The sequence below is a fragment of the Nanorana parkeri genome, unplaced genomic scaffold, assembly GCF_000935625.1.
Source record: "Nanorana parkeri isolate BGI_ZX_2015 unplaced genomic scaffold, ASM93562v1 scaffold328, whole genome shotgun sequence".
NCBI classification, from domain to species: Eukaryota; Metazoa; Chordata; class Amphibia; order Anura; family Dicroglossidae; genus Nanorana; species Nanorana parkeri.
In genome coordinates, this window is record NW_017306596.1 from 996,464 (window position 1) to 1,020,804 (window position 24,341).

Sequence of the window (24,341 nt, forward strand, 5' to 3'; positions counted from 1 at the left end):
TTTTGCAGATCGCACTGAACCAGAACGCACGAAGCCGGCCAGAATGTGATACATTAATGTGGCTATTGATATACCATCACTGGCCGCTTTATTAGGTACACCTCTTCAACTGCTCGTTAACACAAATATCTAATCAGCCAATCGCATGGCAGTAACTCAATACATTTAGGCATGTAGACATGGTTAAGATGGTCTGCTGAAGTTCAAACCAAGCATCAGGATGGGGAAGAAAGGTGATTTAAGTAACTTTGAACATGGCATGGTTGTTAGTGCCAGACGGGCTGGTTTGAGTATTTCAGCAACTGCTGATCTACTGGGATTTTCAAACACAACCATCTCTCGGGTTTACAGAGAATGGTCTGAAAAAGAGAAAATATGCAGTGAGCAGCTGCTCTCTGGGCAAGAATACCTGGTTGATGCCAGAGGTCAGAGGAGAATGGCCAGACTGGTTCAAGCTAATAGAAAGGGAACAGTAATTCAAATAACCGCTCATTACACCCGAGGTATGCAGAAGAGCATCTCTGAACACATTGAACCTTGAAGCAGATGGGCTACAGCCACAGAATACCACACCGAATGCCACTTCTGTCAGCTAAGAACAGGAAACTGAGGCTTCAGTTTGCAAGGGCTCACCAAAATTGTAAAATAGAAGATTGGAAAAAAGTTGCTTGGTCTGATGAGTCTCGATTTCAGTTGCGACATTTGGATGGTCGGGTCAGAATTTGATGTAAACAACATGAAAGCATGGATCCATCCTGCCTTGTATCAACTGTTCAGGCTGGGGGATCTTCGCATCATCGATGTGCAGACAAATCTGCAGCAACTGTGATGCCATCATGTAAGCATGGTCCAAACACTCTAAGGAATGTTTCCATCACCTTGTTGAATCAATGTCATGAAAAATTAAAGCAGTTCTGAGGACAAAAGGGGTCCAATCCAGTACTAGCAAGGTGTACCTAATAAAGTGGCAAGTGAATGTATACTTTATCTATATCCAACTATATGTTCCTCAATGTTATTGTTACTATAAACAAACTGTGATGAGAACTTGTAGCTCCAAACCATATGTAACTATCTATATATCGGGATAATATTGCATTTTTATTATGTTCTGTAACAAATAAGTAATATACGTACTATATGTATATGTAACAACTATAGTAAATTGTTGTTGTAAAGTCTTCTGATATTTTCAGGGTAAAGAAGATGGGGACGTCCTGATAGAAGATGGATGTTCCGCCCAGATACACAGTGCTGTAATAGACCAGTCCAAATTGAAGCTACGTTTATTGAATTACCACGACATGAACTGGGAAGCCATATATGCAATCAAGAGCAAGCAGCAGGATATTCACTTTGTAACATTCCGCTGTGTGTCGGATCTGGACAAAACAGAACTGGACATTGCTGTCCATGTCACTTACACTACTGGGCAAACCATCATTGCAATTCACAGTCCATACTGGATGGTTAACAAGACTGGAAGGATGCTACAATACAAGGCTGATGACGTCCACCGAAAACATCCTGCTGACCACAAGAAGCCCCTTCTATTCTCTTTCAAGCCAAAGAACTTTGTCCAAAATAATAAGGTATTATTATGATGAAAGTTTTAATACTTGAACCACCCTTTATTTAAACATTTTGATATTTATAGTTAATGGATAACTAGGCCAAGTGCCAATAGGGGGTCCTAGTCTATTTATAGTTACTGTTAGATCTTCTAAATCACTTTATGTGAAATATCACATATCTGAAAATCAAGCTATCCTTTTTATGATTCCCTGCATATAATTTTGGACAGACTATATACAGGAAGTAAGGTGAGCTGGATAGGGATGTGGTTTGCAGGACTACAAATACTGCCAGGGTTATTCACAAAAGGGTGAAGAGTTTGGAGAAGTCAGGAGAAGTGAACAATCTAGGACAACATAGCTGAACTGGAAAGTGAGCTGAATTAGAGAATTTTTCCAAATCGGCTATTTTGTCCTAGATTGTTCACTTCTCCTGCCTTCTCCAAACACTTCAACTTTTTGTGAATAACCCTGTGTGTGTCTTCTGAAGCTAGAGACATGCAGTATCGGTGATTCCTGAACATCATTGGATACTAGAGAAAATATCATCATCATTCTGAGAGTTTAAAAGAGGAGAAATAGAAGTTAAAGGCAACTAGTAAGGTTCTATACAGAGACCCCCTGTGTGCAGATAAGGTGTTACAGGACTTGGCAAATATCAATTTACAATATTAATCTCTTACAGCCAATTCTGCAAATCAAGCTTTTACCATATCATGATTGACTTCCACCTCATTCAGTTTATGCTGTAGATGCATTGAGTTAGCAACATTGCTTGCATAGCAAACAAACCATAATGTATGAAACATGTAGTTATGTTCTTAGGCAATCACTTTATATTACCAGATACAGCATATATAAATGTAAAAAGGCATAAGGATTTCTTGTAAATCACACTATAGTCATTGATATTTGGTTGGACAAATATATTTAAAGTGTTTTTATAAAGGTTTATTCAATATGATGACATTGCCTTAACATTGCCTATAAACATTTTGCTAGTATTTGGAACATACAAACTAAAACCTCTGTGCTTGGTCGGCACCAGTTGCTGGCCCACATTGACTGTTGTGTTGTTTTTATAGGTGCAGCTCATGATAACAGACAGTGACTTGTCAGACCCCTTCTCCATGGATACAGTAGGTGCTCATGGTGCTGTGAAGTGCAAGAGCAAACAGATGGACTACCAAGTAAGTTAACTAAAATGTTTTGTGGTTTTGGTCTTTAGGTGAACTTGTACCTATTTACCATTTTCTTCTTTGTTATAGGTTGGTGTATCTATTTATGCCAGCAGTTTTAATCTCACCAGAATTGTCACTTTCACACCATTTTTTATGATCACAAATAGAAGTACTTATAACGTGAGTGTAACTGAGGAAAATACAGTGAGAGTAATTAAAGTTCCCTCTGGACAGGTCAGTACTATGCCATTCATTTTCAGAACTGATGAAGGAAATGTGTACAATTTTAATATTTGTGGTAGTGTCTCTCTGTCCGTAGCCATCTATGGCTTTATGTGTCTATTTTCCTGCCTGTTTACAATGGGCATTGTTAGGGTCCTACAAGCCTGGGCACCTAAATGTAAGTGTTCTGGGGCTTGTGTCATAACTTAATAAAAAGTGGATGAGGCTGTTTATTGGTCCAAATGTTATCTCTTCCCTTTTCTCTTAGGTCACTTTGTCATTCACCCCGTGTTCCTTAAAAATTACTTTTTACTGACCTATACCAAGGCTAGAGAAGCAGAACACTCAAAAGGGTACTAAAAAAGGCCTGGCTCCTCTACTGCTTCCTCCAGACCCTATACCTAGGTCTAAAACAAATAGAATCTTTATTTCTGAGAAAAGGGAATTGGCTGTAAACAGTCATAACTATCATTCTGAAAATATGATCACATGACTGAAATTCAATTTCTAATAATTCATAACTTCTTAAAAGAAATAATTAGTAGTGGTAGTAATAAGTTAATTTAAAAGCAGAGAGGATCAATGAAATAATGTATCAAATTTTACATAGAATGAATAATCTCATTTCTATTGATAGGCAATATTGTGTTTAGTGAAAATGAAATATGAATTGCAAAGCACTTGCATACACAAAAAATGTAATTCGATATAAAATGCCAGATTCTCTTATTCACTAATAGATCAACCTAACATAATTCTGTGCAAAATACTGGTATCAATGGGGGATGTAAGAATGGATGTACAAGATACTAAAAAAAACTCAACTAAAGTTTAGTAGAAATGTTTCTCATGCTTTCTATGATGGCAACAGCTATTAGAAAGTGACCCAGGAAGAAATGGTGCATGTGCCCTGAGTGCCAGGCCTTAGAAATGCCCTTCCTTATATACTAAGAAATGGCTTGTTTTTCGTTTTTTAAAAGTTTGCAACCAGTAATACATCATTTCATTTATGGTGCCTGGCCTTTATATGCTTGCGCAATCATAATAAAAACAGTCAGCTGCTTCATAAGTTATGACAACAACGATTCCTATTAACTGTCTGTTAATTCTGAGATAAGGCAACCATAAATTCACTGAGATAAGTAAAGATGGAAGGAAATGATTTTTATCTTATTTTAGTGTGTACCATTTTGGCCTGATTGTATGAAAAATAAACTGACCGTTGAGGTTGAAGGCTGCCAGACTCCTCCAAAGAGAATAAACTTTGATAAACAGGAGAACTGTACTCTGCTTCATCTTGATGAAAAGGTAACTCCTTGTGTTCAGCTATTTCAGTTTCACAAGAGGTTGTATTGTTAACTATGTTCCTGTACCAGTAGTTCTTTAGATTGTGTCATGCACTGTGTGGTTATTCGCGGATTTGACCCCATGCACTTATTCCCTTCAGTATAAATTTGTGTTAGGTTTACCATAACAATGACACACACCACTAAAATAACACTTAGGGTAATGCTTATTAATTGGCCCGTTTGTTAAAGGCGAATCATCTAAGATGGTATGTCAATCAAATTCACATCTTTTTAAATAAGTACTATGGGGTGATACAGGCTGACTCAGTTCTTGCCTTAGATGTTTTGCCCTCTGTAGGAAACCAGCCAATTTCTAAAACACATTAGTAAATTCACAGTTTTTAGAAAAGTGGATTGAGGCTGTCTTCAGTTTTTCAAAGGCTGCAATTGGTTGATAACATCCCCACAAGCATTAACCACTTGAAGACCGGGGTGGTAAACCTCCTTCCTGTCCAGACCATTTTTCAGTATTCAGCGCTTCGGTACTTTGACTTTTTTTCAGTCATGCAATGCTGTACTGAAATTAATTTTATATCATTGCCACCTGGCTTCCTGATTAGCCGGGACTCGCCACCCGGCTTCTCGGCTAATCAGGAAGCCAGGTGGTGAGTCATTACACACCACCTGGCTTCCTTAATGGGACTTCCAGGATTGGTATTCGGTGAGTACTGAAAAAAAATATATCGGTACTCGATACCGAAATACTGTAATCTGTGCATCCCTGGATGTAATACACACCACTTCCGCATTTAGAGATCAGAGGGGAGATCAGCAGGTGGGAGAGTGCTGACCTCCCTCCAATCTTCTGCAGAGAGCCGCTGAGCTTGTCCCAGGCCCGCAAAGGGGACACCGGAACCCGGGATAGGGATAGCCGGTAACGGCGGTGGAGGGGGGGGCCGCGATGCAAGAGGAGGGGGGGCGCACACTGTTGGCCACCATACAAGCGATCAGGTGGCTATAGAACAGCTTGACCGCTTGTATGTAACAGCCGTTAATGGCTGTTTACAAGTATCGTATATTTACGGCGCCCTGCTGGAGGGAGCTTGCTGTCCGTCGGTTTATTTACAATGGGTCAATGCAAGTATGGGTGACAGCAAGTAGTTAGACTACACTTCTTTTTTTTTTTGTTTCAATAAATTTTTCTTGAAAAGTTTTGTTTTAACATACAATAATAGGAAACTAAAAAATCAACCGAGATCGATAATAACAGTAAATGGTAGGCAAACAGGGAAAAATCATCCAACCTTAAAGGCAGACAACTGCAAAGAGGGGAAGACAAGGTACACAAAGGGTCACACAAAAGGGAGAGAGGACAAGACTGTGGCTTCTCCACCCCCAATCTACCCAAAAAAGACAGTCAAACGTTCAAAGCACCATGGAGCTACTGTCAAAGAAATCAGGAAAAAATGTGGCAATCCACGGATCCCAGAAAGCCAAGGTATAGTTCTGCATAGCAGACAATTTTTCAAAAAAACAGAAAATGTGACATAATTTTTTAAAAAAATCCTTGGGGAAAGATAAGGAGTCTTCCAAGATCTTACGATCACCTTCCTCGCCACAGTAAAAATGTACAGCAGCAGTTTAAATTGTCAGTTGGTGACTTCCAGTGGTTTCAGGTTAAAGAGAGCAGCATGAGGGCTTTTGTCGGGCGTAAAACCAAAGACCATAGCAAAGATCTTTGACCAAAAATGGGCCGCAATCAGGCAGTCCCACCATATATGCACAAAAGAGCCTACACTCTGACATCCTCCAAAACACAAAGAAGGGTAGGAAGGAAGGGCTTTGGAGGCAGCCGCGTGTATGCGCCCCCAAACTATACCTTTTATAAGTATGCAGGATGCCCAAGATAGATCACAGTTTGGCATAATGGAGAGTCCAAAGACTTAGAAGATTTTTATAACCTGCTAAATGATATTTTTGTCTTTCCTTACAGCTTGGAGGCATATTGGTGGATGTCACCCCAAGAGACCATTCCACTGTCATCACTTTTTCGGACTACTTTGTAGGGTCAGCTCCATTCCTTATCATTAATGATACAAAGGCAGAGATCATTGAATTTTTCCAAAGGTAATGTAGTTATTCTAAGATTTTCACCTTAAGATTTTAATTTATGCTGTGTCGATTAAACCAACTCCTAAACTGCTTGTTTGGTAAAGTTCAATTATTTGTTATGCAAATATTTATTTAGAAATGTTTTTTTGCATGCACCTTATGATGTTTGTCTTCCTGTAACACAAATAAATAATGACCTACTGCCCTTTGTGTTTTTCTCAGCTCTGTCAATGCACAACCAGACAAATTAGCACCTGGAAAAGCCGCACTATATGCCTGGGAAGACCCTACTAGTCAAAGAGAATTGTCTTGGAAATGTGGAACAGCCACAGGAAAAGTCATTCAGACAGAGGTCATTACACTGTTGTTGTTGTTGTTGTTGTTATAATTAGCACACTAATCATCTGCTATTCTTGGTTTTTTTTTTCTGCTTGGCTTTTCCTGCAAAATACATTTGACAGTAGATGAGTCCCTTGATGCTACAGAATATAAGCTTCCTTTTGTGCCACTGCAAACATGTCCACAAACATGACCATACATATTACATCTCCTCAACTCAAAGTGAATTTACAGTAATACTTTACTGCTGTCATTGCAATTTCCTTTTCTTTCCTTATGCTATAGTATGCAATGTATGTCAGGACTTGCAAGTCAATCTCTAATTCCCATCTCTAAGCTCAAAGCTTTAAGCTCTTGCTGCACTATATGGCAGAGAGAATCTCAAGTACTTTGCTGACCAACTATGGGATCAGATGCACTGCAGCTAGATGCATGGTTGAAATGCATATGCAAACTGTCTGTTCAGCTAGTCTTGTAATTCAGTCACCCCTGTAAGACCGCATATCTGGGTCCTGGACCCCCACTGCAGTGCCAGTACAGCTTGTTCAAAAACACACCATGCACCCGTTGATTGGGCAGTCAAGAAGTAGCATTACAGTGATACATTTTTTCTCTATCTCCTCTTGTCAGCTTATGTGCATGGCAGCAGAGCCTGCTTGGCTACTAGTGCTGGTCCCCTCTTTCCCACCAGCTTGTACTGTATGTAGAATTATGATATTAAGACAATTCAAGTATATGTGTATAATTATTGATATTTTCTATGTGTAGGACCGAGTTGAATACCACAGACTGGAGAACTGTATTATCTACATGGTCTCTTTCCTGGAAGGTTTGCAACGGATTGTGCTTTTCACGGAAGACGAAAATGTTTTCAAAGTGACATATGACAATGAAAAAGCAGAATTAGCAGAGCAGGAAGTCATAATATCATTATCAAATCTTGGCATTTCCCTAGTAAATAACTATTCCAAGCAAGAAGTATGCTACATTGGCATCACCAGGCAAGTTGTTTATTCTACCATGTTGTCATCACATGCCTAAATATGTTATTCTAAAATGGTTAGTGATTACACACGTGTCATAATTCGGTGCAAAGTATGTAAAATATAAAGTCACAACTGCAAAATAGAAAGTAAAAAGGTCAAATAAGCCTGTAAAATAAGACATTTCCATACATACATACATACAATGTAAGCTATTTGGGGATATTGAGGCTTGACAGCTTTTATAGATCAAAGTGTTCTATGTTGGAATTTAGAAGATGTGAGAACTACACACATCTTGAAGTTATGGACTGCCTCTTGTTGGCTAAAGTTTTTAAGCATTTGCTAGACTTAGTTCTGCCAAAACACAGCTGAAACGTCATCTTTTAGGATAAGTCACCTTCAGCATTAAGCCATACTTTGCCTAGAATCCCATCCAGCTTTGTATATTTGTTGTATAGTAGTGATAGACATGGATATAAATTATGGATTCCTGTGCTGCTTTTGAAGTGTTTGTTCTCAAAGGGTGCAGTTGAGAATTAAAAGGAAAGGTACAAACATAGGGGCATATTTCTAAACCAGTGGATGTGGCATTCACTGCAGGGGAAGATGCACCTGCAGTGAATGTTTGGTGCATATAATGTTCACTCCTTTATAAATATAATCTATAGTCTCATGCGTACTAACACAAAATGTTCAACTTGCTTTATGATAGGAACAGCTTTTAGTCCATTTTTAAATACTGTCTCCCTAGACTTAACATATAATGAATACTGTATTAACCCCAAAGAACACAGTTAAATTATGTTTTTGGTGTGTGTGCTGTACAGTTCAGATGTGGTTTGGGAGACAAAGAAGAAATCCAGATGGAAGCCACTCAGTATGAAGCAAACAGAAAAGTTAGAAGCAGCCTACAAGGAATACAGCGAGTCTGCCCCCACAGACATTAAAATTGTTGAGTTGGATTCCAATGCCCAGGTAACAAGCTAGATAATTATACATGGAGTTTAATAAAAACACATTTGATATTAAGTCCTCCTTTTTTTTGTGTGTGTTTTATATTAGACTGATAGAGGAGCAAGAAACACAATTATGGTAAGGTTAAAATAGCAAGTTAAAAGGACTTGCAATAATCAGCCTTCTCCCCATGTAACTTGATTTAAGTAATAGGAGGCTTTAATGGTCATTGCAAAAGTACCGCTTGGGCTTCTGCACACTAAAACAGTCCAAAACCATGGTAAGATTGAAACCTTAATGTTTGCTATGAGCAACAGCTCCAATTTACCTCCAGCTATTTCAAATAAACCTACATTTTAATATAATATGTTTCTGATCAGTGTTTTTTAACACGCTTGGTGTTTTTATGAATGCTGCAGGTATGCTTAACACCTACTTTCACTGAGATGAAATTTGTACAGCCATCAACAGCACCAGTGAGAAGAAGCCACTTGCCAGCTTTGAAAATAGAATACTCAGCCTCTGCTCATCAGACTTCCATCAGACTACAGCTCTACAGAATACAAGTATGTGCAGGAGACCTACTGCATTGTATTTTTCTCAAACAACAAGTTATTTGATTGGCCACAAAGTTGTATTTCTCCATAGAAATCATTTAAAAAAAAATTAAAAATGATATAATGCTATAGGGATGATTATTTACAGCTCACACATTAGGCAAATCAGCAACTAGAATTCCTCCACTCTGTGAGTAGGAATGCCTACTCCAACACATGGTGCTTATTTTGGTGGGAGGACTTCTTGATTCTGCCTTGATAAGAAAAAGGGTTGTGATTTCATGGGAAGAGGGTGAAGTTTTCACACCACTGCAAAGATAACACATCAGCCTAAGTTGCCACAGTAGAGCTTTGCAGATATAGTAACTCAAGTGAACAGGCATACAACACTACATTCAGATCCACTGTCAACTGTATCAAATCGTGTTCATGAAGAACAATATATTTATTTTTGTATTTATTTATTAAGGGCACTTAAATAGCGCCAACAATTTACGCAGTGCTTTATATAGTTGCACATTCACATCGGTCCCTGCCCTCAAGGAGCTTACAATCTAAGTTCCCTATCTCACATGCATACAGAGCTGATTTAGACTGGAGCTCATTAACCTTCCAGCATCTCTTTGGAGTGTGGGAAGAAACCGATGTACCCAGAGGAAACCCTCTTAAGCACAGGGAGAACATGCAAACTCCTTGCAGATAGTCATCTAGCCAAGATTCGAACCAGGGACCCCTACTGCCACAACGCAGAAGGGTTAACCACTACAACACTGTATTGCCCATATCTGGGTTTTTTTCAGTTTCCAGAAATCTAGCACATCTTAAAGGAGAACTATGGGTCAGTGTTTTTCCCCATAGTTCTCCTTAGGGTAACGGGAGGACACAAACCAGCGTCCTCCCGTTACACTAAGCTCAGTATACCACGAGCTACAGCTCGCGGTATACTGAGACGCCGCTGCCGAGCGGATCACGTCTTAAATGACGGGATCCGCCCAGCTGCGTGAGTGACAGCTGGCTCTGCCTATCTAGAGGCAGAGCCAGCTGTACCCGCCCCCTCCCCCGTCCGTTCCGCCAGTCAGCGCTGGCAGATCGTAGCGGGGAGAGGGGAATCCAGCCCCTCCCCCTGTCATGGCAGAGAGCCGTGACAGGATCGAGAGGCGAGCGAACGCCGGTATGTGTTCGCTCACCTCCCAATCTACTGAGCCGACCTGTGACAGTCTCATTGTCACAGGTCGGCTAGAACTATGAGGTGAGTGAAAAGCACTCACCTCATAGTTCTCCTTTAAGTACCTACCTGCAGTATAGTTTCTTATTGAAAGCTCTCACAAGCCTGAATCCTTCTAACCCTCTTGTATGCTATTGTATTGTAACTGTCCTGTCTCCCCATATTTTTTAAAGCGCTGTACAAACTGTCAATGCTATATAAATCCAGTATAATAATAATGAAAATAATTTGGTACTTGCCTGTGAAATATGCAGCTCTCCTAAAATGTCTCAGACATCATTTCTGTTTCTCTTGATTATGTGCAGCAATATTATTAAGTAAAGCATTATTGTTAACACTTAAATCATTCCTGAAATAATGTTTTGTGTCTAACTGTCTTTAGAAGAGACCCCAGTGATTTTTTTCTTCATATTATTTGGAGAGTGCTGCCTTATCTTTACTTTAAAAGAGATCTATGGGGTATCCTTTTTATCCCATAGTTCTCTTTAGGGTCAGGGAAGCACACACACTATATTGCCAAAAGTATTGGGACGCCTGCCTTTACATTCACATGAACTTTAATGGCATCCCAGTCTTAGTCCATAGGGTTCAATATTGAGTTGGCCCACCCTTTGCAGCTATAACAGCTTCCACTCTTCTGGGAGGGCTGTCCACGAGGTTTAGGAGTGTGTCTATGGGAACGTTTGACCATTCTTCCAGAAGTGCATTTGTGAGGTCAGGTACTGATGTTGGACGAGAAGGCCTGGCTCGCAGTCTCCGGTCTAATTCATCCCAAAGGTGTTCTATCGGATTGAAGTCAGGACTCTGTGCAGGCCAGTCAAGTTCCTCCACCCCAAACTCGCTCATCCATGTCTTTATGGGCCTTGCTTTGTGCACTGGTGCTCAGTCATGTTGGAACAGGAAGGGGCCATCCCCAAACTGTTCCCACAAAGTTGGGAGCATGAAATTGTCCAAAAATGTCTTGGTATGCTGATACCTTAAGAGTTCCCTTCACTGGAACTAAGGGGCCAAGCCTAATCCCTGAAAAACAACCCCACACCATAATCCCCCCTCCACCAAACTTTACACTTGGCACAATGCAGTCAGGCAAGTATCATTCTCCTGGCAACCGCCAAACCCAGACACGTCCATGGGATTGCCAGACAGAGAAGCATGATTCGTCACTCCAGAGAACACATCTCCACTTCTCTAGAGTCCAGTGGCGGCATGCTTTACACCACTGCATCCTACGCTTTGCATTGCGCTTGGTGATGTAAGGCTTGTATGCAGCTGCTCAGCCATGGTAACCCATTCCATGAAGCTCTCTAAGCACTGTTGTTGTGGCAATCTGAAGGCCACACGAAGTTTGGAGGTCTGTAACTATCGACCCTGCAGATAGTTGGTGACTTCCGCGCACTGTGCGCTTCGGCGTGCGCTGACCCCGCTCTGTCATTTTCGGTTATGATACCACTAACAGTTGACCGTGGAATATTTAGTAGCAAGGAAATTTCACATATGCTGTCGAGATCCACCCAGAGGCAGAGCCAGCTGTGCTCGCCCCCTCCCTCGTCTGTCCCTCCAGTCAGCACTGGAGGATTGGAGAGGGGAGGAGGGGTATCCCTGCAGGGAGTGGTGACTGACCGTCACAGCTCTCTGCAAGGAGATGATCAGGAAGTGAGCAAGCGGCGCTATGTGTTATCTATAGAGTCGACGTGTGACTGTTTCAATGTCACACTTCGGCTCTAACTATGAGGATGAGTGTAAATAAAAATTAGGTAAACTTCTATACTATTTAAGCGCACAAAACAAATCAAGACAAGATGGTAAGGAGGGCCCTGTCCATGAGGGCTTGCAATCTAAAAGGGAGGGGGAAGTGATACATGAGGAGGGAGCTGTGTGGGGATGAATTGTTTGGTTGGGTTGAGGTGGGATAGGCTTCCCTGAAGAGATGAGTCTGTAGGGATTGCCTAAAGGCAGTCAAGGTGGGCGACAGACGGACAGGTTGGGGTAAAGAATTCCAGGAGGCGAGCATGGGAGGAGTTGACAGGGGAGCTGGAAAGCAGGAGATCTTGGGATGAGCGGAGCCGACGGTTAGGGTGATACTTTGAGACCAGGTTTGAGATATATCTAGGGGCAGAGTTGTGGATGGCTTTGTAACTTATTGTTAATATTTTGAATTTTATCCTTTGGGCGAGTGAATGCCAGTGCAGGGATTGACAGAGGGGTTTGCAGACACTGAGCGGTTGGTTTTGTGAATGAGTCTGGCAGCTGCATTTATGATAGACTGAAGGGGGGTAGCCTGTGTAGTGGAAGGCCAATGAGGAGGGAGTTGCAATAGTCAAGACGAGATATAACAAGGGAGTGGATGAGTAATTTTGCCGTTTCCGACAGAAACTGCTCATCTTCAGCAAACAAAACAAATATACAAAAACGTCTCCAATATAACAGAAAGTCCGGCTCACTGCCCCTGTATACATAAGTCTCAGGGTTAGCATCCCAGCCTGCTCTCCGAGGGCCAAACATGGCCAGCAATGTTTCAGTAGCAGTCCATAGCGCAACACTCAGCCATGTCCTGTTTCAAACACACCTCACAGACACTGCAGGCTGGCTTACTGTGCACTTTGAACACTCCCACCAGGTGGGTTAACCCTTACCAGGCCTGAATGCTTCTAGTCAGATTTGGAGGCTCTTTCCCACTTAATATCTCTCCGAGCCTCCAGATTCCGGGTCCCATTTCAGGACTACCAAACATGAGAAGATTGCAGTTTCCCTTCGAAAAACTCACCACGGAACCCCTCACTCTGCATTGGTGAGAACAGGGCCGGCCTTAGGCCTTTAGGCGCCCTGTGCGAGAAAGCTTTACAGCGCCCCTCAGTGACCACACCCCTCAGTGGCCACAACCCCAGTAACCACACCCAGAATTTATGTCAAAGTTAAAGGGACCATGAGCTAAGTAGCGGGGAAATATATCAACCGTCCAGGAAGCATTCCTGGCATCCTGTACAATGGTTAATGTGATATACTTGTAAATTTAATGTCTTAATAAATATTGGCAAAATGTGCTTTAAGGTGACAGTTACTTTATATTTTAAGATTCAAATGGAAAACTTGTCTTTTTTTCCCTTGTGTGTCCCTTTACAAAGCTTATTGCTAATGTTTCCATTTCATGTTTTATTGACAGATACAAAATCAGATTCCTGGAGCCATATTTCCTTTCGTATTTTACCCAATTAAACCACCCAAGTCTGTGACCTTGGACTCAGGTTTGTTTTTTCAGTTACAGTATTTTTCTGAACGCATGATAGCTAGGGACATTTTTTCCGAATTCCTTTTTGCATTTTGGATGGTGGCACTCTTTTCATATCATATAACGGCATTGCAGAGAAGCTAGCTTACAACCTTACAAGAATAACTTTATTTCAGAACAAACGCCACAACAAAGTTAAAATCATTTTCAGTAATATATTGTGATTTCTAAGGAAAAGCTCATTGTTTTTTTTATAAATATATTTACCTCTGTTATCCTTTTAAAACCAAAACCCTTCACTGATGTGAGCATTGTGATCAGAACAGCCGGACATTCTGAAATATCACGGATAAAGTAAGTTCGTATTCTTCAATTTTTGGGGGGCATTTAAGGCATTTAGCTTTCATTTAATATAAATGAAATATTAGCAATTGAATACAAACAAAAGCATAGGATGGTATAATCATAACCATTATCAATAGAGGTGCACCGAAAATTTCAACCGAAATGAAAAAAATTGTCAGACCGAAACCAAAAATGTTTTTTATTCTAACTTTTTCAAATATTTGATTTGTATTTATTTTTTATAAACTTTTTAATTTTTTTAAATATTTATTTATTAATTTTTATTAAATATTTTAAAATAGAAAGAGGTTGAGGACACAGAGTCCTCAATCTCTTTTTCTGCATCCACTGTTATAAATCAACAGGAATCTTCTATACTGAGTATGCCTGTTCATTCATAACTTGTGGACAGAGTATGTTTACTATAACTACAATCATGAATGAACAGGAGGTGATGTAGATCACTTCCCATTCATTCATAATTGGGGACACAGTAAACTCTGCTCCCAATTATTTACAAGCACTCAGTAATCAGTGATCGCTGAGTGTTTGTACCCGCTCTCCATCCTGACAGCTGTCACAGGAGGCTGGGTGGGGTGGTGCGGGAGGAGAGCTCAGTCTCCGGTTAAAGCAATGACAGCTGTCTCTGCCCACACCGCCGCTCTCCATCCTAGATTGGCTGTCACAGGAGGCTGGGCGGGGCGTTGCAGGAGAGCTCAGCCTCCTGTGACAGGAATTGGTGTCTCCACCCACACCGCCGCTCTCCTGATCTGTGACAGCAGGCCGAGCGGTGCAGGGAGGAGAGACGCTGGCCGCTCACAGCGCTCTCTGCCTCCTGTGACAGTTTCTCTCCTCCCCGCTGGGACACAGAGCAGCGCCCAGTGGGGCGGAGAGAAATCACGGATGCACCGCTGGATCGGCCAAAAAATTCAACTTTCGGCATTTTGCCAAAAGTGCAATTTTCGGCCGATATGTTTCGGCGGCCGATATATCGGTGCATCCCTAATGATCAAAATAGAAATATTTGTGTTTCATTACAACCAACACTTATATACAGTAGATGAAGGTTTTAAGGTGCCCATACACGATTTTTGTACGAGAATCGCGGGAAATCCCGCGATCGTACGAGAATCGTGCAGTGTGAATGAAGGCGTGCGACTGTTTCTACTGTAAGGTCGCACGTCTTTTGTTTAAGGCACATGCTAAAAAACCAGCCGAAAATCGTAAGATTTTCGGCTGGTTTGAATGATGCTCGGGAGACAAATGCCGAACGGGCCGGTGTGCGCACGCGCACACTGCCCGTTCAGCATTGCGGTCATCGGAAGCCCACCCCTCAGGTCTTGCGATGGTTGTAAAGACTAAGGTCTTGCGATGGTTGTAAAGTGTATGGCCACCTTTAGAGGGATTTGATTCCACATAATTACCAATTTAACCTTTTGATCCTTTCTGATCTGCAGAGGGTTAATTCACTTATGATAATTATGGCCAGTTTTGTTATGCCATTGTTTTGTGCTCAGGCTGCCACCATTGTTGTTTTGAGAACCCTTGTGGGAGGTTCACATATTAATTAATATTGTTATGTGTAGAGTGCAATATTTTTAAGCTATATACAGTATGCCAAACCCACATAGCGCTATGGATACTTTTGGGGGCTCAACTTGATTAGTTTTAACATTTTAACCAAAACATTTCCAGTATTATACTGTTAAATGTAGGGATGTGCCAAAATTTCAACTGCAGAAACATTTCGGGCTGAAAATTGTACTATGGACAAAATGCAGATTGTACCATAACAGCCCAAACTGTGGCCGAAAATATGGTGCATCCCTAACTTGTCTCCAACCCGCTGGTTTCCAGTCTGTGTCCCCTCCATTCCCCGCTGCTCTCCCCTGCCTATGTTGGCAGAGGCAGCGGGGAACTGAGAGGACACAGAGGATCCAGCTGCCGGCGCCCTGCACCACCTCACTTGGCTTCCTGAAAACTTCTCTCCTCCCTGCTGGGCACCGGCAGCGGAATCCTTCCTACACCACCCTGCTCAGCCTCCTGAAAATTTCTCTCCTTCCTGCTCTCCCCTCCTGTGTCGGCAGAGGCAGCAGGGATCTGAGGGGACACAGAGGAACCAGCTGCCGGCGCCCAGCAGGGAGGAGAGATGTTTACATGAGGCCGAGTGGGGTGGTGCAGGGAGGAGACAGCTCTCAGGATGCCGAGCAGGGTGGTGTGGGAGGAAATAGCTGTCAGCTGTCACACGAGGCTGAGCCTTCCTCTTGCACCACCCTGCTCGGCCTCCTGTGGCAAGCAGAGCAGTCAGTTGAGTGTTTGTAAATGACTGAGGACATAGTATGCTTACTGTGACCTCAGTTATGAATGAACAGGAAGTGATCTACATCACTCTGCATCCTCAATCTCTTTTTCTAATTTAAAAGGAAAATATCAGGGGTCTGTTTAGACCCCCGATATTTCCCAAAACCCCTAACAGTAAAGTTAAAAAAAATAATGATTTTAAAAAGGTTGGAAAAAAATGTCATTTTTGGTTTTGGCCTGACAAATCTTTTATTTTCCAGTTTCGGTCTAAAACTTTCCTTTCAGTGCATGACTAGTTAAAATAATTGCAGTGAGAGATATTAAGATTACTCTGCAATCAAAATCTATAGCTAAGCCTTATAATGCAAAACAAGGGAAGCCTGCTTCCTGCCCAGGAAGGCTGTGGTACACCAGTCACCCCAATCCTTTAAATCTTCTTGACTTTTTCTCTTAACATATCATTTTTTATTTGGATATATTGAATTTAAAGGATAAATGCAGTTTTCATTTTCATGGATGTATTATAATTTTTAGATTTGAAAAAACTATACTAAAGGATAAATGCAGTTTTTATTAAGGTGTAACTCCTGGAATGAACACACAATTTCCTGTCAAATGCAAAATGTAGTGATGTATCACTTCTCTTGCTAATGTAATGCTAATGTATAACATGTATATATTTCTAGGTTATACCTTCATTTTAGTAGCAAACTGTATGGCCTGTACAGGTCAAGTGCAGTGTTGACATCGTATGGTACTCTCTATGACAAGAGGTTATGGAGTATTGAAGGATGTAAGCACTGCACAGTTATGTACAGACATTAGGGAAATGTCCTTATTTATACATTTACTTATACCGTATGTTTCAAGTCTTCATTTTTTTTGCCTGTCTGTATTGGGGCATGTATTGACAGGCTTCTGTTTGCTTCATACAAGTTTTGCACTCTGACAAAACAATGGGGGGGGTGCAAAAGCAGCATAAAGCCAGTCAGATGCAGGTCCTGTCAAGGAATTCTCAGTGATCTCAGAAGCATCTCAAACTGATGTCATTGACACAGGGCCTTACTTTTGTTAATTGATATTCCTGAAATGTACTACAGACTAGTATGCTTTTCTATCAGGTACTTCAAGGTCTTAATTCAAGAAATGGATCTGCGAATAGATCTGGGTTTTTTGTATGCCTTGGCAGAGCTTTTTACTCAAAGTGAAGATGTGTCTACGGACCAGGAGGTAAGGCTGTAATACACCTTCTGCTGCTATTTTCTCTGTTACATTTAAAAAAAAATATATGGTAACATTAAATATATTTTCCTAATTTCTGTTGTTAAAGGATTGTACCTTTATACAATTATAAGTAGAGCTTGGTGTGATGAGTCAGCCCTTCATTTCATTTATGTCTTGGACACTGCCAACAGTGTGATCTTTCTGCTTGAATTCATGACTAGTTTACTGTCCAAAAGTGCGATTTGGGTGTTCCTGCCCAATATCCTGCATCCCCTAATGCTCTCTAAATAACATTAGTGTCCAGGAGAGTGAGCAGGACCCCCTCATAACAACAACAGCAGACATACAGACCCAGAAACTGGAGAAAATAGAGATCTCACCAACACGGTCCCTGAGAAATGTTAGAAATGGTCAATAAGCATACTAAAGATAGCTCTATTATTACAATTAGCCTTTAACCTCTTAGTGACACAGCTTCAGAAAATGTTTTCACTTCCGGGGACCGAAGCACTTTTGCCATTTTGCTATATGTTTATTTAGCCATAATTTTAATCATCATTTATTGCACCTACACATATTATATACTGTTTTAAGAACAAAATGTGGTTAAAGTTGATGTGACATATGGATATATAAATTCTTATTTTTTATTACAAAAATGGAGATTGAAAAAAAAACTAAATGTTTACAGTTTTGGCAATAATAATGTGTACATAATTAGTGTAGCTAACAGAAAGTAATTCATAATAAATTCTTATATTTGTCCTCATTTATAGAGTGTATCATATGTCTGGGATTTCTGTTTATTTTGGGAGTTATAGGTCACAAAATACAAAGAGTGAAATACAATTTTAGTGTGGAGCAATTATAGAATGTGGTATGTTCCTCTCCTATCTTTTATAGCCTCCTCTTCACTATATTTTTTGAAATCATTTTTTATTAAACATATATTTTCTTACTTTTTTAAAACTTTTAAAAATTTTATTTGTACATCTTATTTTATTTTTAAACACGTGTACCCTAAGGAGTTATTTTTTATTTACAGGGGCTTTGTACTCTTAGTAGAATACAGTGTCCTCTTCAGAGATACTTTGTATCACTTTGTAAACACACAGCCGGCTCCTGCTGCACACAACACAGTGAGCTTCTGCCGCCTGTGGAACTGTCACAGCTCTGCGATCACAGCGATCAGCTCTCGCTATGATCACAGAACTGTGACCACCTAATCTGCTGTTGCGAGTCTGCCTCAGACCCCCAGGGACCCATCAACAGTAGTAACTTAATGAGCTGCTGGTCCTTTTACAGACATTGGTCGGGAAGGGAATAATTTGCCTGTGCTTGTCTATGTATTCGGGCAACAGAGCACTATATTGAAATTGAGTTATCTAGATTACTTAAGTGTGTGGTAGACTAGGCATAATTTAGTAAATCCGAGGTAGAATGATGGTTAAAACTATTGGCTGGAATAGTTTTTTTTTCTGTTAGCTCTGGTGACTATTTTAGAGATATCTATTGCTTGATTAGATTATGTGCTAGATGCTTCAGAAGTATGGGTACTGAGATCCTGTTGGTTAGGAAGGAGACCCTGTACAGAGTCAGTTGGCACCTTTTGCAGGTACTGCTAAATTATATACTGTAGCTACAATTAGGTGGTACGTTTAGTCTCTATATAGTAAACAACATAATTACAACTGGGCATTAGAGGCCGAGGAAAAGGCCCCAAAAATTAAGTAGATGGTTTTGAAATGTGGTACTAATCCTGTTAATGTCAATGAGCTCTGCTTTTTCCTGATTATGTTAAATATGTTTCAATAGGTTGTGCTCTTCAAAAAAGATGTGGAGTCTCTCCAAACTGAATTGAGCACTGTGTCTTCAATTAATACCTCCCAAGTCAGCTTGTATGAGCATTTTCATATATCTCCTATAAAGGTAATGTAAGATTGACACATGTTACTTTGTTTGTCAAAAATCTAGATATACTAATCCGCTTTTTTTTGTTGTTTTTTTAGTTACATTTAAGCTTCTCCCTTAGTACTGGTGGAGATGATGGGAATAAAGAGCTTCGAGACAAAGAACTTATACCAGTGCAATCTTTAAACCTCCTCCTGAAGAGTATTGGTGCTACCCTGACTGATGTGCAGGATGTTGTGTTCAAGTATGTGCTTCACAGCTGCACTTCTGTGTGATAGAATGGCTCCAAGTCATTGACAATAATGTTATTTCTCATTTTTAGACTGGCTTTTTATGAGGTTGAGAACCAACTTTATACAACGCAAGAACTGCAGTGGGAAGTTGTAAGGCATTATTCACGACAAGTGAGTATATGTTAACATATACTTAAAGTGACATCCAGCGCTGGTGCGGGTCTCTGATCCAGCGCTGACTCCTGTGTCCTCCTCTTCTCTCATGTCCCACGGAGTCTGTGCGGGTGTCTCTCCTCGTCTCCCGGCCGAACATCTGAATTGCGCATGCGCCCGCCCCAAGATCTTTTGCGGCCGCCCGAGACTCTTCAGATGTTCGGACGGGAGCGCGCGGCGAAGACACAGGTAAGTTTAAACCTGTTTGAAAAGTTTTTTTTTTTTCTTTTTTCTTTTCTTCAGTTTCTGCATATATCTACTGCTTGCAAAAACACACTGAGGGTTTAATAGCCCTGTAAAAACAAATATGTATAGCAAGCATTATCCCAAAAATTATTTTGTTTTGCGAAAATTACTTTATTGATTTGATGAAAAAAAGAATTATTATGATTAAGCACTATGTTATCATTACATAAATATTAATAAGTGAGCCTTAACAACAGTTTCAGCTACGGCAGCTCCTTTAAAAAAAATAATTTAAGATAAGGATTGTTTTACTTTCACAGTCTGCTTTGTGGTGTGCTTGTTCACATCCCATTGTGGGTATATTAAATATTTTGGTGAAATGGCAGAAATAAATGCTGCTACATGTCATGCCTTTCCTTGAATGGAAAGAGCAAAGGTATTCAGGTGAAAATTGGGAAAGCATGTTTTGCTAATGGTGTGATCTTTTTTTTAGGGCTCGATTTTTTTCGTGTTCGATTAATCGAAATTTTTTTAAATCACTTAATTTCGATTAATTATAACGCACATACAGATCCAACTACATTGGCCTATACACATACAGCACAGTGATGAAGTAATAAAATGAACCAGGATCACACTAACCCAGCACGTTATTAATCTCACGTGCCCCACTCAATATGACCCACTCTTGAGTGGGGCAACTCAGAATAATAACATTCTGGATTAGTTTGATCCTAGTTCATTTTATTACTTCATTGCTGTGCTGTATGTGTATAGGCCAATGCCTTGGCTGGCACTCGTGCAGAAAGTTTCTTGGGCAAACCCACCGGCCCAAGTGGCTCCGTCGGCTAACGAAAGGGTGAGGAGTCCGGTGACGTCACGGACATCGACGTCACCGGACTCCTCCCCCCTTCACTTTGTTAGCCGTCACGGACATTGACGTCACCGAACTCCTCCCCCTTCCCTGACGTCAGTGGATCGCCGACGGGACTCCCGGAAGCCGGCGGAGAGGTGAGTGTTTTCGTTAGCGATCAAAATTATTTTAATCAAAAGGTTTAACAATTAATCGAGAAATTAAGCTTTAATTTCCACAGCCCTACTTTTTTTAGTTGGGTGTTGTACTTGGAATATTGGAATATAAGAATTGACAGGAAAAAATATATTTTTCTTTGCAGTGGAAGCCAGGCATGGTAGTGGTAGGGTAGTATCTGTCACCCAAGGTACTGTGCTGGAAATATCACCTCGCTCTGTGTCCATGAAGTGAATGTTATCCTCCTCTCCCGTTCTGCCCCCTTTCCTTCCCAAGCCAGACACCTAAATTGTTCTTTTTTTTCTCATCTCAACTTATAGCTTGAGGTCTGTTACAGAGATTAGGCAATTTACAATTTAATGGCAGTTGTCCCCAATGACAGATCCGTTCACCTCTTTGTAGAAGCTTAGTAGGTACTGTGGATCCCTCATCAGCTAACACTGTCAGATCATAAATACCTTGTTACTTATAGAGGCAGTAAAGTATCTCTATGCTGGAAAATCATTATGCAGCAATACTGCATATTAACTGGTTAAAGGAAACATAATTCTGTATATGCTAGGCCAACAGTGCAATTTTAACAATTTAAGCAGGCATAGACCCATCAGAAGTGCCAGGGACTTGTACCAATCCTGAGGCTTTTTGGTTAGGCGTCTCTTTGCCACAGGATGTAAACCAAAGAGATAGTGTGCGTCAATTTGTCCAAGGTGCAGTGCAGCAAAAATGTAATGGTTGTAGTAACTTAGGAAGCTAAGGTGAAAACCAGTGGTGGCATTCCAGCAGGCTCATGAGGTATTGTATAGCTAAGCAATGCGTCTCCTTACTTGTATGTTACAGAGAATAAAAAGCTTACTTCAAAGTATATCTAATGGGAAACCATTTTTGTACCTTTTGGATAGAGTAGGGAATTATTAAAACCCATCGGAGGGATTCATTTTTGCTTCCTGTGCTGTAAACACAACAGTAAAAGGAAATCAATTAAAAGTGAGACTGTTATCACTGAAACAAGTGTTTAGATTGGAAGATTTCTCCTTTTCCTTCTTCCTTTTCTGGTGATAATTTAAAAGTTTGGGGTTTCCCTCACTTTTAGCCCCATTGGAAACAAAGACAGCATTAAAAAATCTGCAAGAGGTTTAACTGTCCCCTAGTCTATATTAAACTAGGGGGGGGCAATTAGTTGTTAAGGGACAGGTCTAAGCATGTGTAAAGTTAGGTGCAAGAGTTACGTTAAATATCAACATCTCGGCTAAATAACTAGAAAAGTGTAGGCAAGCACACAAGAAAATGAGGAGGCAAGCAGAAAGGAGACTATTAAAGGTCACAAAAAACATAAATGAAGTATATTTCCCAGAGTTCACAAATACCCACATGAAATCATCACAGACCACTCCAAATCCTAGTGACACATTGGTTTGTTTCTCTCTACTCCTAGATGAAAAGATGAAAATCATCTGTTATTTATGATACATGTATAATTTGCAAAAATGTCGACTCCAGTGACTGAAAACAAAAAACCCAAAATGTTACATTGTCTTTTTGCTCTTTTAGGCCATTAAACAAATGTACGTTCTTGTTCTTGGCCTCGATGTGCTGGGGAACCCCTTTGGTTTGTTTCGAGATCTTTCTGAAGGGGTGGAGGCTTTCTTCTATGAGCCTTATCAGGTAAATAATGCATCAGTGTCATGAAATCTTGGGTGCAGTCTTTGCAAAGTTTTAATATTTCACATTGATATGGCAAGCTTTAAGGTTACTATGTCTCGACCTGCTACGATTTTTGTTCTCATTTTACTGTCGCTTGTACACCAGTGTACAGTGAAAGACATGTATAAATTGATAGTATGTTATTTGTTTTCATTAGATATTTTTTCAGGTATCACGGTCTCCTGTGACGAGAACCAAGCACCAAAATGACATGGCACTAAGATGCCAGCGTTGGGACAATAGTGTACCATCACTTTTATAACAGAATAAAAAATGTTTTCATTACTAGCCAAGTGTGAGTTAAATATACCTGCAGTATTTCTGCTAATTCTTTCCGCAGTTGGTTGGTGGTTGAAATCATTGCCCCAGTCTCTGGCATAGAACATATGGTGGCCTTCATCCTTTTTTGATGCATTCATCTATAAAACGTTTGCATTGTTTTCATTATGATATTTTTTTTGTTTGCTTTACCATAGGGAGCTATTCAAGGTCCTGAAGAATTTGTTGAAGGAATGGCACTGGGAGTAAAGGCACTTGTTGGTGGAGCAGTTGGTAAGTAAACACATTATCTCTTATGGGATAGAGGCATAGGCAAGTAGGCATTCTATATATTTTGATGCCTGTAAGTATTCATAACCTAAACTAAAAATGACAATTTCTAACACTGGTTATGGATATTGTCTTGCCATTTCCTTAACCCTCATCACCCTTTTTTTTGTATCCTAACTCTCCACCCCTCTAGAGCACACATTACCATATTTTTTTTACTTACCCTCCCCCTGTCAGATGAAAATCTTTGAAGTCTGGGTGAGATCATCACCTGGCTTCAAGATCTTTTGTCATTCAGTGTCACAAGGAGGGGGAGTGGGCAAAGCACCAGATCCTCAGCTGGGGTGATTTGTCTTTTTAAAGGAAAATCCTTCCTCAAGCACAGTTACTAAGAAACATAGGCACAAAGGTGGTGGGGCCCCTAAATAGTAAGCCCTATATAGTAGTAAAGGAGTAAAGCTAGGCATTTGCCTCATTTTAGAAATAAGTGCTCAGGGAAAAGCTTTAAAGTCTTTAGGTTATTCGTATGCAGGATTTTATTTGGTCTCTAAGCATGCAATATTGTATAGAAATATTGCATGCATATGTTACAGTGGGGCAAAAAAGTATTTAGTCAGCCACCAATTGTGCAAGTTCTCCCACTTAAAAAGATGAGAGAGGCCTGTAATTGGCATCATAGGTAGACCGCAACTATGAGAGACAAAATGAGAAAACAAATCCAGACAAATCACATTGGCTGATTTGGAACGAATTTATTTGCAAATTATGGTGGAAAATAAGTATTTGGTCACCTACAAACAAGCAAGAGTTCTGGCTCTCACAGACCTGTACCTTCTTCTTTAAGAGGCTCCTCTGTCCTGCACTCATTACCTGTATCAATGGCACCTGTTTGAGCTTGTTATCAGTATAAAAGACACCTGTCCACAACCTCAAACAGTCACACTCCAAACTCCACTATGGTGAAGACCAAAGAGCTGTCGAAA

The 24,341-nt window shown here is 40.5% G+C and overlaps 1 protein-coding gene across 1 annotated transcript in view; it reads left to right on the top strand.

The window, feature by feature from the left end:
* The window catches only part of VPS13A (vacuolar protein sorting 13 homolog A), a 153,452-nt gene that overhangs the window by 100,033 nt on the left and 29,078 nt on the right, over window positions 1-24,341 (top strand). The window contains exons 48-64 of the mRNA XM_018558253.1: window positions 1,197-1,592; window positions 2,660-2,764; window positions 2,843-2,989; window positions 4,157-4,285; window positions 6,260-6,393; window positions 6,601-6,730; window positions 7,486-7,718; window positions 8,531-8,678; window positions 9,077-9,223; window positions 13,600-13,682; window positions 13,951-14,019; window positions 17,433-17,541; window positions 19,351-19,464; window positions 19,545-19,690; window positions 19,769-19,850; window positions 22,657-22,770; window positions 23,286-23,361. Of these exons, the coding sequence (XP_018413755.1) occupies window positions 1,197-1,592; window positions 2,660-2,764; window positions 2,843-2,989; window positions 4,157-4,285; window positions 6,260-6,393; window positions 6,601-6,730; window positions 7,486-7,718; window positions 8,531-8,678; window positions 9,077-9,223; window positions 13,600-13,682; window positions 13,951-14,019; window positions 17,433-17,541; window positions 19,351-19,464; window positions 19,545-19,690; window positions 19,769-19,850; window positions 22,657-22,770; window positions 23,286-23,361 (2,362 nt within the window). The remainder of the gene's footprint in view (window positions 1-1,196; window positions 1,593-2,659; window positions 2,765-2,842; window positions 2,990-4,156; window positions 4,286-6,259; window positions 6,394-6,600; window positions 6,731-7,485; window positions 7,719-8,530; window positions 8,679-9,076; window positions 9,224-13,599; window positions 13,683-13,950; window positions 14,020-17,432; window positions 17,542-19,350; window positions 19,465-19,544; window positions 19,691-19,768; window positions 19,851-22,656; window positions 22,771-23,285; window positions 23,362-24,341) is intronic.